We start from the raw sequence: 17,112 nt of genomic DNA on the forward strand, positions 1-17,112 counted from the left end.
CAAAATGAGATCAAAAAGTGATTATGCGTTAGATAACTGGGAAACATAAATTTAAGTGATGCATGATTAATTTATTAGTGGGGGCTATTTGTTCCTTCAAATTGAATATGAGATGCATATATAATTATATATCTTTGTCACATGGTTTTAAAGATTTGAATCATGTACTAAAATTATTTGTATAAAGATTTAATAAGTATATATATCAGTCTTTGGTTGCAATTTGTTTGTAGCATGGAGTTGAAGAGTCATTATTCATGTATACTCTTTGCATAGCTCAGTCTTGCCAATGAGATTTGCCTCCTCATATTTTAATATGGCACATGCATACTTATATGATAATAGACTATCATATGCAAATGATTGTCTTGAGCATTAGTAGTCATATATTATTGGCATTGACCATGTCCCTTAAAATTATCATAATGACATAATTTAGAAGATGGTTTGCCTATATCTTTGCATTCAATTGATTATTATCTTTTGAGAGCATGTTAAACGTGAAATATATATTGTGACAAGCATTTTAGAAATCACCATTCCATATTTTATATAGTGAGTGCTTTGAATATTATATAAAAAATTAACAGCGCTGTACAGGAAGATAAGTGAATTGTTATTATTCACATGTATGAGCTTTATGAATTTGTTGTGTTAGAAGTGATGATTTAACCCTACTGCTAAGTGATTAAATCATCAATATGATATAAAGTCTATAAATTATGTACTTATGCACATGTCAATTTACAACATTATGTGTTATTATTGTGGATATGTTACAAACATTGCACTATTTGATGAGATACATACTATATTACAGTCACATAATCTTAAATATTTAAATTGTGTACTGAGTTTAATTTCAAAGGCTTTACTCACATTTATGGTGGTAGCATGGAAAAGTCATTGTTTTTGAATACTCTGTCTAGGAAGATGGTTTTTAAGAAAACTTCGGTTTCACCACTCGACCTGGGAGATTTAAGAAGTATGGTGTTGATCATGCAGGCTAGTTAGAGCGTCACTTGATCTTCACCTGAAATGAGGTTGACTCTCATATGTTGTTAATCAAAGCCTTGCAATAGAAATTGTTGAAGTACTGCAATAGTAATATTGATCTGCATCTTATGAAGGCTTTATATGAGTTTTAATTTTCTGAAAGGGAATGGAAAATTGTGCAAGTGGCAACTCTAAAGTCTCATTGTTGAGAGATATTTCCGAATAAATATGAGCTCGAACATATTCCTTGTGCATAACATTAATTTCTTATAAGAATATGATGTGAAATTTGTGATTATGTTGTTCAACTTGATGTAGCATGTAGACAACATTATTTCTATGGCTTACTAACAATGAGTGTTTGTATATATATATTATTTAAACTCTTGCTTGAGTCATATTGAAATACCTATAATTCCTAATTAAAGGGTAATTGTGATCAATTGAGATAACCAAGTTTGTTGAAATATATTCAACTGTTGAGCATGTATCAGGCAGAGTGCGAAGCTTCTATAATGCTCCACAAAGCAAATCGGCAAAACTCAGTCTACAAAGGAGCTAATGTTGGGCACCAAAGATCAGTCTGGGTAAGAGATCAAATACATTTGACAACAAATATTTGTAAGTGTTGCATTGTGGGGGTAATAAACTCCTTATATTCTCATCAGAAGTTTCTCTGTGGTATTGAGAATAATGATGAAAGAGAATGTTTCATGTTAAACATGAAAATATCAAGGGATTATTTACGAGTAAACAAAGTACTCGTCAAAGTGCATGTAAGTTTGGTCAAGAGAATCAACTTACTTGAGGGCTAATTATGAGGATTAGTCGCTGACTCATTGGAAGGACTTAAAGTCCAAGTGGTAATGAATTCGTGGTGGATCCCACTTCTGTGGTCAAGCGAAGCCATGAAAAGAGTTACAAAATAGTACACTAGTTGGTCATTTCGACAGTGTGTGTACTTGTGAGGTTGAGCTACAGCTCTTAATGAATTCATAACTCTTTGAGAAAAGGTGGTTTTGTTGAGACAAACCTAATGAATTCACCGCATAATGACATGAGTACAAAATGCTCTTGGTGACTTATACTCAATTGGGATGGTCTATGTTGAGGTAAACCTAAAGAGATCCCTAACTTGAGTAGAAAAGGGTTAACCGCCTCTTATGAAAGATATTGGGGTTATCCCAAGAAGCTGAGTGGCTAAGAAATATGTTGATAAACGTGGAGTTTTGGGGGTGTCTAGCTAACACCTTCACTACATATACATTGTGATTCACAAACTGTAGTTTACATTGCAAAGAACAATGCCTATGATAGAAAGAAAAGACTTACAACTGATTTATGTACTTAACTACTCTATAAGCCTTTAATGGTGGTCTATACTGAGATATACTTGATAGAGTTAAAAGTCTATATTGAGATGGACTTGACAAGACATAAAAAACTATAATGTGATTAGACTTGTCAGAGTTAAAAGTCTATGGTGAAATAGACTTAGACATGGTGGAAGTCTATATTAAGATAGATATAACATACTTGTATAAGCTAGATCAACAATGGAGAATGAATTTATACTTCTTGATCTAGTTGGGCAAAAAGCCGAGTGGCTGAGAGACCTACTGGCAGACGTGCCATGGTGGGGGTGTGCTACACCGTCTATGCCCGTACACTGTAACTCACAAAGAAGGCACATTACGGTCATACATGAGTCTGTAAGACAGTTGATTACGACTGGAGCACTCACATTAGAGTATATGGAGCCTGAGAAGAATAGCAGATCCTCTCGCTAAAGGACTAAATAGAAAGGCCGTCCTCGATACGTCGAAGGAAATGAGCTTAAAATCAACAAAGTAGGCCAAGCTTACGTATTCATAAAGCAACTGAACATGAGATGTTCTAAGCTAGGGTCTACACAGAGGTAGACCACAAGTCAAAGAGTTTGACTTCCGAAGAACCTGCATAATGGGTGCTGATGTGTGCACATGAGTTCAAAACTACCTCTCCTTTGCTAGTTCAAGATTCAATTCACTACTAAGGAGAAAGTTACTCAAGTCACTACGTGTCAGTTCAAGGTTTAAACCACTGGCATTAAAGTCAGCGCTCACTTCCGCTCAAACATCGACTGCATTCACACTTGTTGAGTGTGTGGGGGATGTTGGGAATAACACCCAAATAAGTGTGAATTATTTCCATCCACAATAAATTGTGGAGTGAGGTTTAACTCCTACAAATGTGGTCCTCTCCACAACTCCCCTATTTTAGTGGAAATTTAATGGCTAAGAGAGGAGGAGCAGGTAATTCTATAGCTATAAATACCCTGCTCCTCCCTGAGCTCTAAACGCTCAATATATTCTTCTCTTCTTCTCTTTTGCAATCCTGAGCTTCGGTGTTAACTGGTCGAAAGCAACCGGTAAGACTGTTACCGTCTCCGGGCAATATTTGCTTTTAAGGTAGTGTCTTGCGCACGTCACCGATTGATTCAGGATTTCTTCTATACTCAGCCTATATAAACAGTAGCCTAGATCTACGACATATTCTGACCAATTTCCCAACACAGATTTGTGTGTGAAATCTTAAATCTACAACAAAGGGTTCCAGAAGAAACCATAATATGCAGCTTGTATTAATTAGTTTGTATCATGTATGTTCCTTGCTTGTTTTGAGTTTTTAAACATTGAAGTTTGAACTTTTGAATTTTTTAAAGTTTTTATAATTATGTATGGATATAACAATATTTATTATTAATTGAAATATGAAGTCAAATATAGGTCAAAATTAAATCGAGCTAGAGTTCAATTCGAGCCATCTCGAGCCGATCTTTGGCTCGAGCTCGAGCTCGAACAATCAAGCCAAACGAGTTGCTCGAAAAATTGTCGAGCCGAGCTCGAGACAACCATTCTTATCGAGCTCGAGCTTGGCTCGGCTTGTTTACACCTTTAGTTTCATATAGTTCACCTTACGGGCTAATCAGGGTGATCCATTTAGACTGGGTCGGAGGAATATAGAACCCGGCCTGCCTAAAATGGGCTAAACGAGCCCAACTCAGAAAATTGGGTCGTTTCTACAGCTCTAAATATGAGTATTCACTCTCAATTCCCTATTTAGTTTAGATCGTTCAGCCCGGCAAATTATATCGTGCACCGCGGTGCATAATCAATCATATAATGCATAATCAATTATGCACCGCACATCAAAACGACGTCGTTTTATTTAATGAAAAGAAACGGAATCCGTTTCGCGTCGTTCCGCAAAAAATAACTCTGTTCTTTAGTTTCATTTTGTATACACTGCAGTTCCAGTTCAACACAACTACAGTTTCATTTCGATATAACTACAGTTTCATTCAATATTTATACACTCAAATATATGAACATGTTATTTTATTTTATTTTATATACACTATAGTTTTATTAAAACACAACTACATGATCATTTTGATATAATTACAGTTTCATTGTACAATATACACTCAAATATGTGAAATGTTATTCAGTTTCATTTTATATATACTGCAGTTTCATTTTACCACAACTACACTATCATTTTGATATAACTACAGTTTCATTTGATAATATAAAAATAATACGTGAGGCAGTGTCGGTTTAGATACACTGTAGTGTCACTCCGTTAGCACTAACAGCGCACCGTTTCTTCACTTAAAGAAACGGCGCCGTTTTGATGCGCAGTGCATAATCGATTATGCACCGCGTCCGCGCTGCTGCGGGTACTGCGTCTGCCGGCCGCCACCACCGTTCGCCTCACGGCCAGGGCCTGCATACAAGCTAGGCCGTATGCGTAGCGTCTCCATCCACCGCTGGGTAGTCATCCACGAGAATAAACTCGTGTGCCTGCAGAAAATCGAACAGATGAGAAAGAGTCACCGGAGTTCCCGACACCGTGAGAGATGTCGCCAGGGATTTGGGTTCCGGCCGGAGTCCACGAATGGTGTACAGGTTCTGCTCCATCAGCGAGAGCGGCCGGCCTGGATCATCGACTCGATGAGCACTCCTGCTCGCCCCAAGTAATCTGTCGTGGTGGAGTTCCCTTGACGCAGCATCTGGAACTGCCCCAAGAGGTTGAGACACTGCGCCTGAATGGAGGAATCGAGGGCGCTGGTGACGGAGGCCCAAATCTCGGCGGAGGTGTTCCGGCCGAGCGCTAGGTGAAGGACCTCGTCCGACATGGAGGAGATCAACAGAGAAAGGATCGCTTGATCCTGTTTCACCCAGGCTTGATATGCCGAATTAGGAACCGGCATCGCCTCAGCTGTGGTAGTCGAGGAATCACCAGTCGACGACGCGCCGGCGATCGTCTCCGGTGGACATGGGAGACCTGCCATCCACGAAGCCAAGGAGCTCCTGGCCACGGAGGAAGGGGACGAGCTGCATCCGCCAGAACAAGAAGTTCTTCAGCGTCAGCTTCATCATGACGTAGTGATGGGCTCCGGCGAGTGTATTTGCGCCGGCCGGCGAGGGATTACCGGCGACGGAGACAGTGCGTCCGGGGGAGGTAGACATACTGGAGATTGTACGGTGAGAGTGGGTTAATTTTGCGGTGGAGGTTGGAGAGATCGGATAACCTGACTGATACCAGATTAGAGAAGTCTCCTAAGATTGATTAACACAACAATAGGATTACAGAGTATATCTTGAATGAAACTCTAACTAATAGAATAAACTAAGTCAGCTATTCTAATACCACACGAAATGTAACTATATAATATAAAATAATAATAACAAATAATAGTCACACTAACAGATATAACAACTGGTTCAGCCCACCCGAAAAAGTACGACAACCCAAGGTTTAGGGTTAGGGCCAACCCAAAATCGAGAATAAAATAATAAATAACCGATTAGCCCGACAGATCGACAAGGCTTGCCTGAAACCGAGCAGGCTGGCCCGATTGACATCCTATAGTATTGTCAGGATAAACGCTTACCACTACGCCAAAAATTATAGTTAGTAGCGAAGACGCAACTTTATTTCATTATACTTGTACAACAGTTAATGCTACGTTTTGATGGCATGATGATAGACTCGACTCTCTGAATCGCCGCCCAAAAAGTATAATGTTTATGTACATTATGTTTCCTTTTTTTTTTTATGAACATATCGAAGAAACATTATGAACTTACAACAGAGTAAATGGAACCAGATATGATGTACTTACAATTTAATTATTATTTATGTGTATTAAGGTTTATATCTATAATCATACAGAACAAACATAATTGTTGCGTGACACCGTCTTACACTCTTACGTGAGACGTGCAATATTTTTTTGTTAAAATGTGATACTTTTATGGGTGCATAGAAAAATATTACCCCGTATATTTTAACTAAAAAACACTACATGTTTCAAGTGAGAAATTCTTACATAAGACATACTCATAGAACAAATATTATGAATATAGTATAATATGAATGTTATTAAACATAATGCATATGTAATATAATTGTATATACATTAAATTTTGTTTTTATGAACATATAAAATTGACATTATGAACCTACTACATAGTGAATAGAAATAGATTGATTTGATGTACACACTGCTTAATTTTCATGTACATTAAGGTTTAAGTTTATAAACATATAGAGCAAATATTATAAACATAATACATGGTGAATGCTATTAAACATATTGTACTAATTGACATCAATTTAGACAAAAATCTACAATGCAAGGTGAACAATGATATATGATATAATTTGGTAAGAATAAATGTATAAATTTTTATTAGAAAAAATATATTTTGAAAAATTAGAACCCCGGCCCAAATTTATTTTATTCTTTTGTCTAGAATATTGTTATTCAAAGCTACGAAAATCTGGGCATATTAAAGTATGTGCTTCATCTCAACTAAAAGTCTAAACTGATAGTTAAATTACACATTTGTGTTTATATATATTATATGCCCAACAAAACAAACACACAAAAAGGTTATAGAAAATCAATATTCAAGTGTTAAAGTTAAAAGACAAGTTAGCAAAATGGTTAACAATGGAAACAAGGTCCATATTTCGAATCTCAAGGAGGACATATTTAAAAAAATAGAAAAGATGTTAGCAAGGTTGAATGTATAGAAGATTTAGAAAAACAAGGTTCGAATCTCACTCTTGACAATATTAAAGGAATAGCAAGCTAAGGGTGTTAGCAAGGATGGAAAAGACCAAGAGAAGTGTTGGGTTCGAATCATAGCAAAGGCAAATATTTAAGTTGCAAAGATGTTAGAAAGGATGTTAAAATACATGTCTTGAAGGAAATGCATGGTTCGAATTTCACCCTCATCAAATTAATCAAGTAAAAGAATTACTTGCAAGGAAGGTAATACCAAAGGTACATGATTCGAATCTTATTGCACTGCTGGAAATTATAGAATTTCTGACCACCTGAAAATGATCTTAAATCAAGTCGAAAGCCTTGTTCCGACCATTTTTGGTATCCGGAAAAACCTTTGTTGCTATTTCTGACCACTTTTTACTTTCAACTTGATATAAGATCACGTTCAGGTGGTCGAAAATTCCGTAATTTCCAGCAGTGTTGGTGACATATTTTTATGGATGCTACAAAAGATGTTAAAACTAGCATTAACTACTAGAAGTCAAAGTAGCAAGGATGCTAAGTGGAAGAAAGCTAGAAGAAAATGCTATCAAGGATTAGGTCGCTAGAAGTAGTTACTAGAAGTGAGTAGTAGCATTGGCTACTAGAAGTAAAGTAACAAGAAATGGAAGATTGCTAGAAAAGAATGCTACAAGGATTGGCTTCTAGAATCAAGAAGTAGCATTGGCAAATAGAAGTGATTAGTAGCATTGATCACTAGAAGTAAAGATAGTAAAGTTGACAAGTAGTAAGGGATGCTAAAACAGAAGTTGGACGTAGCATTAGCCACTAGAAGCGAGCAGTAGCATTGATCACTAAAAGTAAAGATAGCTAGCGAAGTTGACAAGTAGCAAGGGATGCTAAAACAGAAGTCGGACGTAGCATTAGTCGATAGAAGTGAGCAGTAGCATTGGTTGCTAGAAGTGAAGATGGTGTTGCTAAGCTTGAATGCTAAATTAGCACTCACCACTAGAAATGAAAGATAACACTACTTGGGAGAAAGACATAGAGTGGCCTGCAAGCATGGTAGCAACACTTTTTTTACATGGCAAAAATGAAATGTTGTAGCAAAGATTTGTAGCAATGCAAGGATTAGTAAGCAAAGATGTTAACTAATATGTTAGCAAGCTTGATGGCAGAAATCAATCTCTCGTTCCACTCAAGTGAAGGCCGAATGATTGAGGATCAACAAGGCAACACAGGAGAAAACCAAAGTGAAGATCAAAACTCAACCTAGAGTTTGAATGAATCAAATCTCATGTTCCAAACAAGGGCTAAACAAATATTGAAGATCAATTAAAATCAAGAGTCCAAGGAGAACAAAAACAACTGGAGAAACACAAGAAGAACTATATACACGAGAAAAAGGTTATATGCTACAAATTCAAGAACTTTTTCTATGGAAGTTACTAAAGAATATATGCCAAATGTGAAAGGAATTTCAAAGTCAACAAAGCCTAAAGATATAGACCAAGTTGCAAGGAAAAATTTCAACATGTCATAATCAAGTTGCAACTGGAGCCAAAAGAGACGATCAAATTGTCAACCTATCAGATCAGGCTACAAGTTACAAGAATTCAAAAATCAGATTATCCCGCTCCAACAGATACATTTGATCATCTATAAAAGGCATGAAGACTTAAAGATCAACACACTAACGAAAGAGTTCTGAGAACAATCCTAAGAGCACATACGAAGCATCAAGTAATCTTCTAGACTAGTCTTATATACTCCATAGAAATATCTAAAAAAGAGACTAATCCTTAAAAAGTCTCTGAAAATTGGAGAATTTTTTTTTTTATTTTCTTGTAACATAAATATCTACTGGGTGTAGATAGAGGGAAGAGTAACAAGAGGAGCTTGTGAAAACCTTGAGAAGTGCAGGCTTTGTGCGAAGCACTCGAGCTGTAAAGTGATGTTGAGTTGGTGAACTAGCACTTGGTTGTTCACTATTATATCTAGGTGATTGAAAATAGTGAATTCCTCCTTGAAGTGAAAGGAGTAGAGTAGAGTAAAAAGATTACACCATTTTCGAACCACTATAATAATTCTCTCTCTTTCTCTTTTATTTATTGCTCTCACATATAGTTTGCTTTGCATGCAAGATATCTAACTTCACACACAACTTTCATACATTTCTATCATATTACATGTAGTGATTACTTATTCAATATTTCATTTTTGAATATAGCACTTTAGTACATTTATTATGTTGTGCACTCTAAGTTAGATTTTCATTAATCTAATTTACTTGGAGTTCCTCACCAAAAAAAAAATAATAATAATAATAATAATAATAATAAGGGAAAAGTGCATTTTTCGTCCCTAAGTTATAGGGTAATTGTAGGATTCGTCCCTAAGTGTTGTAAATACCCACTTTTCATCCCTAAGTTATAAGCTATGATGCAATTTTCGTCCTTTTTCTAACAGAGGTGTTAAGTGACTGTTTAATGTAAGGGTAATTCTGTCCAAACACATTTAGGCTCATTATTAATTTAATATTTCCCTAATTATACTCTTTCCCTAATTATACTCTTGTACTCTTGCGTAGACTGGGTCATTTCTTTTATCATTTTTTCATATTTTAAACATGCAAAATTTATGATGTTAAAAATTGTTTTTGAGATGCTCCGGCTTGTAAGTACACAAAAATTTTAAAACAACACTCAAGACTTTCAATAAATATAATATTGATTTCTTTCAATATATTGAAATGTTGGTAGTTTTCAACACAAAAGACTTTCAAAATTAAAGTGATTCACAAAAATCATTCTAGAACTTACCTATTAACTACTTAGCTTGTATTAAATATTGGTTGCATTACAAAAAATAAAAATAAAAAATTCAAGATCTAAGCAGCATTCAAAAAGCCTTCTAAACCTACATACTAATTGATGCTATAAAGCATCATCTTCATTTATGTTGTTTGGTCTTTCTTGGTGCACAACCTTGACTCAATTTTCTTTTTCTTGGTGACTTTCCAACTGTCTGTGATGGAGTTGTTTCTCTATGTATCTGTGTGCATTGGGGACCAAGGAGTTATGTTCTGCAAACAAGGAATTAGATAATTGTAGTCCATTGAAAATCAAAGTTTTTGCAAATTTACATATTATCTTTAAAGAAAAAGAAAAATTTAAGAGTATTGACCAATCAATTCATCATGCAAAGCATTAGAGATTATCATTTCAATGACATTATCATTTGGAACAAACCATGCAACAGCACCAGGGGCTGGACTTAAACATTAGCAACTTCAACAGCAAGTGGTTCAACTTCAGCAGCTATATTAGCCACAGGGTGTTCAACTTCAACTTCAATAGCAACAGGGTGTTCAACTTCAACTTCGGCAGGGGGTTCAACATCATTTTGCCTCTATTGAGAAAGTGTAATAAATGATAATGAAATTGTCGATATAGAAAACATAATGTAAAGACAAATACAAGTGTAATTACCTGGTTTTTGCAGCTACGCTTGTTATGGCCATATTGTCCACAAATTGAACACTTCTTTTTCTCACCCTTTCTTGATAACTTGCTAATTAGCTTATCACCCACAACAGATTCATTCTCAATAGGATCTCTCTTCCTTAGTTTTTTTGGTCTGCCTGGTTGCACTTTATACTTGGGTGGTAGTGGTGGTTTTTGGCCAGTTTTTGTCCATAAATCTGAGGGATGAATTGGCATTATTGCTGGTTTATAACTCCTCATATATGCTTCCACAGTATAGCAATGATGGACATAATCTTCAGGTACTTCCCCTTTTGTTCTAATTGCTGCAATGGCATGACTACAAGGGATTCCATTAAGATCCCACCTCCTACAACTGCAACATCTTTGATTCAAATTTACCTTGTAAGTCTTAAAAAAGCCAGAAATGTCTTCAACTTGGTAGTTGTCATCATTTGCTTTGTATGCTATCAAATCACCAGTGTGTGCCTTGTTTTGTTCAAGAATTTTTATGATTTTAGGGCATATTTTCATTACACTTCCCTTCATTTTGTCTCTGTTCTTCTGCATCCTAGACATTAGGTAAATTCTCAAGCTCTCCACATTGTTAGTATGTACTTATCCCTTGCATGACGAATGGAGCTGTTAAATGACTCACACAAATTATTCAGCAGCATGTCAGACTTTAGATAATCAGAAAAATATGCCCTGCAAAAGTGTCTTGGTTCCCTATCTAATATCCATTGGGCAGTTTTTGGATTTAATAATCTCAAACCTTCCAAGTGCTTTTGAAATTCACTTTCTGTAGTTGATCTACAAACAGCCCAAAAATTCTGCTTCATGACTTGACCACCATATCCATCCTTGCTGAAATTAGCATGGAGATGCCTCACACAATGCCTATGTTCTATATATGGAAATAACTCTTCAAAAGCAGGTACTAATCCCTTTTGTTTATCAGAAATAAAGGTCCATCCAATGGGGTTTTGAGAAATATGAAGATCACCATCTAATAACTCAAGAAACCACTTCCAAGTTTCGTTTAACTCACCTTCAACCACAGCAAATGCAATTGGGTACATGTTGTTATTAGCATCTACTCCAACTGCACTTAATAATTGTCCTCCCTTTTGATTTCCCTTCAAATGGCATCCATCTACACCAATTAAGGGCCTACATCCATTTAAAAACCCTTCTTTACATGCACCATAACATATATACAGCCTCTTGAATCTACTCCTACCCTCCATTGAATAAGTGTTGTCCAAAATTAACTTCACAGTAGTGCCAGGGTTAGTTTTCTTAAGTTCTTCACAATAATCCGACAACAAATTATACTGATGATTTTGAGAACCAGTTACTAGCAACTTTGCCTTTTGCTTGGCCCTAAATGACTGAAATTTTGAAATATTGCATCTAAACTTTTTCTTCACATGCCTTTGGAATTGAACTCTGCCCCATTCCTCATTTAATTTGAATTCATCCTTATAATATTTGGCAAGAAATCCAGATTTAATCAGTTGATTGTCATGTTGTTCACCACAACTATGATTGAGCCTATATGTTTTAATGGTAAAAGGACAATTTTCATTGCTCCTAGAACCAAATATAACCCAGTCACAATTTACATCCCTACACTTTGCTCTAACTCTCCTAGGCTCATTCTTCACAAAGTAGACATCCTTTTTTCTCAATGCTTCATACCTTTCAATTGCCCACTTAAACTCCTTGTTATCTTTAAAAATCATTCCTTCTTGAAATTGAAAATCCTCCAAGTTGAATTTTGATTCACTAAAAACTAAACTAGAATTACTCCCTTCCTCCACATCAGAATTTGAACTAATACTCCTTAATTCATCTTCAGAATCAACACAATCTACTTCATTTATTTGGGCAATTGAACTACCAAATTCCTCTACAACATTTGTAGCTGCACTATCAGCAACATTACCATGTTCATCTTCACTTTAAAACTGAGAATCATCAAATTCACCATCTAATGATGTTGATTTTTCATTCTCAGAATTACAGTTACCCCCTTCACCACTATGTCCTTCATGTGAATCTAACAAACCAAAAGACTCGGTTAAAAAAAAAAAACAAACAAACAAACCAAAATATATTTTACAATTAAACAAGTACAACACTAATCAACATTAAATAATGAAGACAAACAAAGAATAACAAATATACTATTCTGGTTTTATTCATACGTGGATCCAATATTTTTTTGATTACATAAACTAATTCATAAAAATTTCAAAACCCTAAACATGAAACTATTAAACAAATAACAAGAACTAATATTTTACCCAACAATCAATTAAACAAATACACAAATTTTTCAATTATATAAACTAATTTGTAAAATATTTAGAATCTAAATGCAAAACAATTAAACAAATATGGAGTAACACGAACTAACATTTAACCCAACAAGCAAACAAACAAAAACTAAGCCCTAAACATTAAAACAAAATAACGAAATTAAAGAAAAATATGCCTTGCAAAATTAACGAGAAATTGAATTGCTTAAACCTTCGAAAATTAACAAAGGGGAAGAACTTACATGGTAGAGTTCCCTTCCAGCCAAGTAATCGCCGATTAATTATCGAGAAATTTTTAGAATGCTTCATCTCTTGACCATCAATTTTGTGTGTTTGAAATATGAAAAAATAGTAGCGTGAACTGTGAAGTGGAAGAGTTAGTGTTGAAAACCTATGCAAGAGTATAATTAGGGAAATATTAAATTAATAATGAGCCTAAATGTGTTTGGACAGAATTACCCTTACATTAAACAGTCACTTAACACCTCTGTTAGAAAAAGGACGAAAATTGCATCATAGCTTATAACTTAGGGATGAAAAGTGGGTATTTACAACACTTAGGGACGAATCCTACAATTACCCTATAACTTAGGGACGAAAAATGCACTTTTCCCTAATAATAATAATAAAATAAAATTACTTGGAGTTATTTTGATAAAGTGTTATAATTTTTACTTTGCTTGAAAAGTCTATTCACCCTCTTAGACTTTTCATCATCCATTCAAGACCAACATAATTTGTGCACATACCGTATGGTAATTAATTTCACTCTTTGGTAACCGTTTCTCAAAATTTGTTTAATAAAAAAAATAAAATAAAATAAAAATATTTTCAAAAGGTCTCCAACTCCCCAAACACATATATAATATCTAACTTTGTTTGGTAATTTGGTTTTATCTAGTTTGGTAGATATAGAGGATGTATATGTAGATTGCAACATTTCAATGATGTTGGAGATCAGAGGTGTACCACGCTCAAAATTCTCTCCATTACTCTTTTTCTTTTCTCATACACCTCTATTAATTTATGATTTCACAATTAACTCGAGTATTTATATAACCTCATATTAGGGGATTCTTTCAACATTAAGCCTGAGTAGACGCCTAATCGACCTGCCTATCCTTAGGACTGACATTGGTATAACCAATCAACAATAATCAGGCTTGCTACCAATAGTAAGGTTGGTGTTCGAACCAAAGGAAGGTTGACCCATCAATGTGGACAACACCTCCGCCTGTGCGTAATATTCTACACTCAAAACGATTGACTTCAAATTAAAAGACTCCCCAAACTCTAGTTGAAAGTCCAAACGAAGAAATGAAAACATCAAGATTAAAGAGGGAATACACAAGCATCGTCCATTTTAATTGTTCAAAAAGTTTATGATTGTTTTTCTTTATAATTTTTATGTCAAAAACTATTGTGTCTATTATTTTATTTGTTTTCTTATTCCACTATGGAGCCACAAATTGACTTATGGTCTATATATAATTAAGCTACTATACTATGGCATACACCCAAACATACATAGTCTGTCTGAAACAAATACAAGGATTTTGCAAGAGAAGTCCAAGCTAAGGTAGGCAGTAGCCCCATTACATTCAACAACTCCCACTTGAAAATTACAGATGGGCACAAGTTGTAAGGTTAGGAATTGAAAGAGAGAGCACAATATACAATAATATGAAGTGTTGGACAAGGGCAAGTGGGTAGATAAGGGTACTGGATTGGACCACTTAGATCTCACACAAATCAGAAATGCATGAGAGATCAAGTGTGTTGTCCACTTCTTCTTGGACTCTTTTTTGACTTGTAAACAATGATATATGGAAGAAAGGATTTCAAACAAGTAACAGTTGGGATGTTAGTTTTCTTTCAGATAAGGCTGTCCATACTGCTTTCTCTGCGAAAATCAACAAAGATAGGTATAGAAGAACATGCAAAATGACTGTTTGAATTGATTATTGATTGATGGATATATATGTAGGGCTATTGGGATTGCTGTGCTTTGTGTGCAGACATCAATTAACGTGCACTTTTTTTTTTTTTTTGCATTATTATTTTTGTGCACTTTATTTTAATTATATCTTGATATTTATCTTGTTAGAACAATAAACATGTTCAAACCAAATAATTAAGTTGTGATATGATCATGCAATGAGACAATATCTGTTCTACTGTTTCTTGGCCAAGCTTTTCTTGTTCAAAATGTACCCCTTGACCCTTTACCAATCCATGTCCATACTACCATTCCCTAGCAATGCTATAGAAAACTTGATTCGCGGGCTATTTCACAAATTTGAAGCTAAATTCTTTGGAGGTACTTAAAGCTTTTTTAATGATCTGGTCAAACGTACCCAAGACTGACTCTAATTCAATAGTCTTGCACACCACTTGAGTATCTATTTCCATTATGGTCTTCTTTCCATTGACAATATCTCAATCGGGTTGAACTGCATATCATAGTTCAGAGGACTCTCTTTTTCATTGTCATGTTTGTCACCCTGGATGAGATTCACATATGTCATGACCAGTTTTATCGTTTCACGCTTTATGAAAAAGAACTCGTCAAAACAACTAGAGGAAAATAAAACACAGAAACTACATACAAACAAAATTAAACCAGTAAAACAAAGCAAAGGGGAACATCAGTGCGAAATAAGTGAGTAACGACCGGTGGAGATGGAGGGGTACTGGGGCCAGGCGTAACCGGTGGCTTGGGTGAAGAATGGAAGAGAAGACAGTGATGTTAGAGAAGACAATGAAGGCGAACGTTGTCTGCAGTGAAAATGGCGGTAGGGGAAGACGATCGGACGCCTTTAATTTGTATCTATTTGGTGGATATAATAAAATAGGATCGAGCGTGTAAAATAATAGAGGTTAGCATTTACATCAATTGTTATACCATGGACTAGAGTTCACCTCGTATTGTGAATCATGATCTAAAAATTATGTGTTTTCAATTAATAAATATGTGTCGGTAATAAATTGAATTCACATAATATGTTAAATACATATTATGTGATTACAATTAACATATTGTGTGTTCTCATTTTATTTATAAGCATATAATCTATTAAGTGCAAAACACATCATTTAAATGTCATTTGGGATCAGGATCCACAATGTAAGGTACACCCTACTCCATGGTATAAAATTAAATGATTTAGAAGATCACGGTTAAACAAAAGTAATGCTGAAAAGAGACAAAATAATAATATCTCTACTAATAAATCTAATACGGCCTTTAAACGTCCCGTTGCTGTGGTGTAGTGGTTATCACGTCAGTCTTACACACTGAAGGTCCCCAGTTCGATCCTGGGCAGCAACATTTTATAATTCTATGGTAAAAGGGACAAATGCTGTTATACTTTTTATATCTTGAGAAACAAATGCTGTGTGTTGCTGTGGTGTAGTGGTTATCACGTCAGTCTTACACATTGAAGGTCTCCATTTCGATCCTGGGCAGCAACACATAGTGTTCTGGTGGTGGAGAAAACCAGTTTTTAATTGTCTTCCATTTCTTTTTCATTTACTGTGTAAAAAAATTTATGGGAAACACATAGCTTGCGTTTGCCGGGAGTCGAACCCGGGTCTATTGCTTGGAAGGCAATTATCCTAACTGTTGGACTACAAACGCTGAACTGTTAATTATTTGATTGTAAATATATAATAATTTATCATATACAAAAGATTGTAACAAAATATTAATGTTTATTTTTTGAAAGGTATAAATGTTATTTATTTTTACATATAATTTTTATTTTTTGAATGCTATTGACTACATTACAATGTATTATGGACATACTTTTTCAATCTATTGGAGTACAAAGAGTCAAAGCTCCCATATTAGAATTCGAACCTAAGACCTCTCATTTGAGGGGAGACAAATTATGTCATTCGACTACAAGACCTTCGGTATTTTTACATATAATTTAATTACAACCAATTGATGGAAACATAATACGTCATATTTTTTTTATCTCTAAACGTATAAATAGTGCAATATGATACTTCCAAATAAACTAAATTAAATTTCAAAGATATTAAAATATCTTTAAAATAGTATTCTTAACAAAAATTCAAATTTAAAAGTTGGAGGGAGCAAAGTTGGGACCTCACTTCAATAACTTTAGTATGCTAAACTTGTGTTTTTGGGCATATATAACGAATTTGAAAGAATTATTAAAATATGAGAAAATCAGAAGAATGACTCGTATATAGATAGAGATACATT

The 17,112-nt window shown here is 34.9% G+C and overlaps 1 protein-coding gene and 3 non-coding genes across 6 annotated transcripts; 2 read left to right on the forward strand and 2 right to left on the reverse strand.

Annotated features, from left to right (window-relative positions):
- Nucleotides 1-10,335: 10,335 nt before the first annotated feature.
- Nucleotides 10,336-12,611, reverse strand: LOC109177298. Of its 3 annotated transcripts, none has more exons than XM_019326611.1 (3): nucleotides 12,107-12,611; nucleotides 10,555-11,133; nucleotides 10,336-10,474 (listed from the first exon to the last, which is right to left on the reverse strand). In XM_019326611.1, exons 1-3 carry the CDS (start codon nucleotides 12,137-12,139, stop codon nucleotides 10,340-10,342), a joined length of 747 nt encoding a protein of 248 aa, XP_019182156.1. In that variant the 5' UTR covers nucleotides 12,140-12,611; the 3' UTR covers nucleotides 10,336-10,339. The 3 variants fall into 3 exon arrangements, with proteins under 3 accessions (XP_019182156.1, XP_019182154.1, XP_019182155.1); XM_019326609.1 differs by lacking the exon at nucleotides 12,107-12,611 and adding an exon at nucleotides 11,189-11,285 and having other exon boundaries at nucleotides 10,555-11,141; XM_019326610.1 differs by lacking the exon at nucleotides 12,107-12,611 and adding an exon at nucleotides 11,195-11,281 and having other exon boundaries at nucleotides 10,555-11,147.
- A 3,522-nt stretch (nucleotides 12,612-16,133) lies between these two features.
- Nucleotides 16,134-16,206, forward strand: TRNAV-UAC. The gene has a single exon. It is a non-coding gene; the product is annotated as a tRNA-Val (tRNA).
- A 70-nt stretch (nucleotides 16,207-16,276) lies between these two features.
- Nucleotides 16,277-16,349, forward strand: TRNAV-UAC. The gene has a single exon. It is a non-coding gene; the product is annotated as a tRNA-Val (tRNA).
- Nucleotides 16,350-16,443: 94 nt separating this feature from the next.
- TRNAG-UCC lies at nucleotides 16,444-16,515 on the reverse strand. Its single transcript has one exon. It is a non-coding gene; the product is annotated as a tRNA-Gly (tRNA).
- Between the last annotated feature and the right edge of the window lie 597 nt (nucleotides 16,516-17,112).

Source organism: Ipomoea nil, unplaced genomic scaffold (genome assembly GCF_001879475.1).
Source record: "Ipomoea nil cultivar Tokyo-kokei standard unplaced genomic scaffold, Asagao_1.1 scaffold0804, whole genome shotgun sequence".
Classification (NCBI taxonomy): domain Eukaryota; kingdom Viridiplantae; phylum Streptophyta; class Magnoliopsida; order Solanales; family Convolvulaceae; genus Ipomoea; species Ipomoea nil.

Bases quoted from the DNA above. Each gene is read 5' to 3' on its own strand.
- LOC109177298 (XM_019326609.1), bottom strand. From the start codon at position 11,225: ATGCTGCTGAATAATTTGTGTGAGTCATTTAACAGCT. The intron at 11,142-11,188 runs CCATTCGTCATG...ATGTGGAGAGCT, and splicing joins GTGTGAGTCATTTAACAGCT to TGAGAATTTACCTAATGTCT. The intron at 10,475-10,554 runs GTAATTACACTT...CTTTCTCAATAG, and splicing joins AGCGTAGCTGCAAAAACCAG to AGGCAAAATGATGTTGAACC.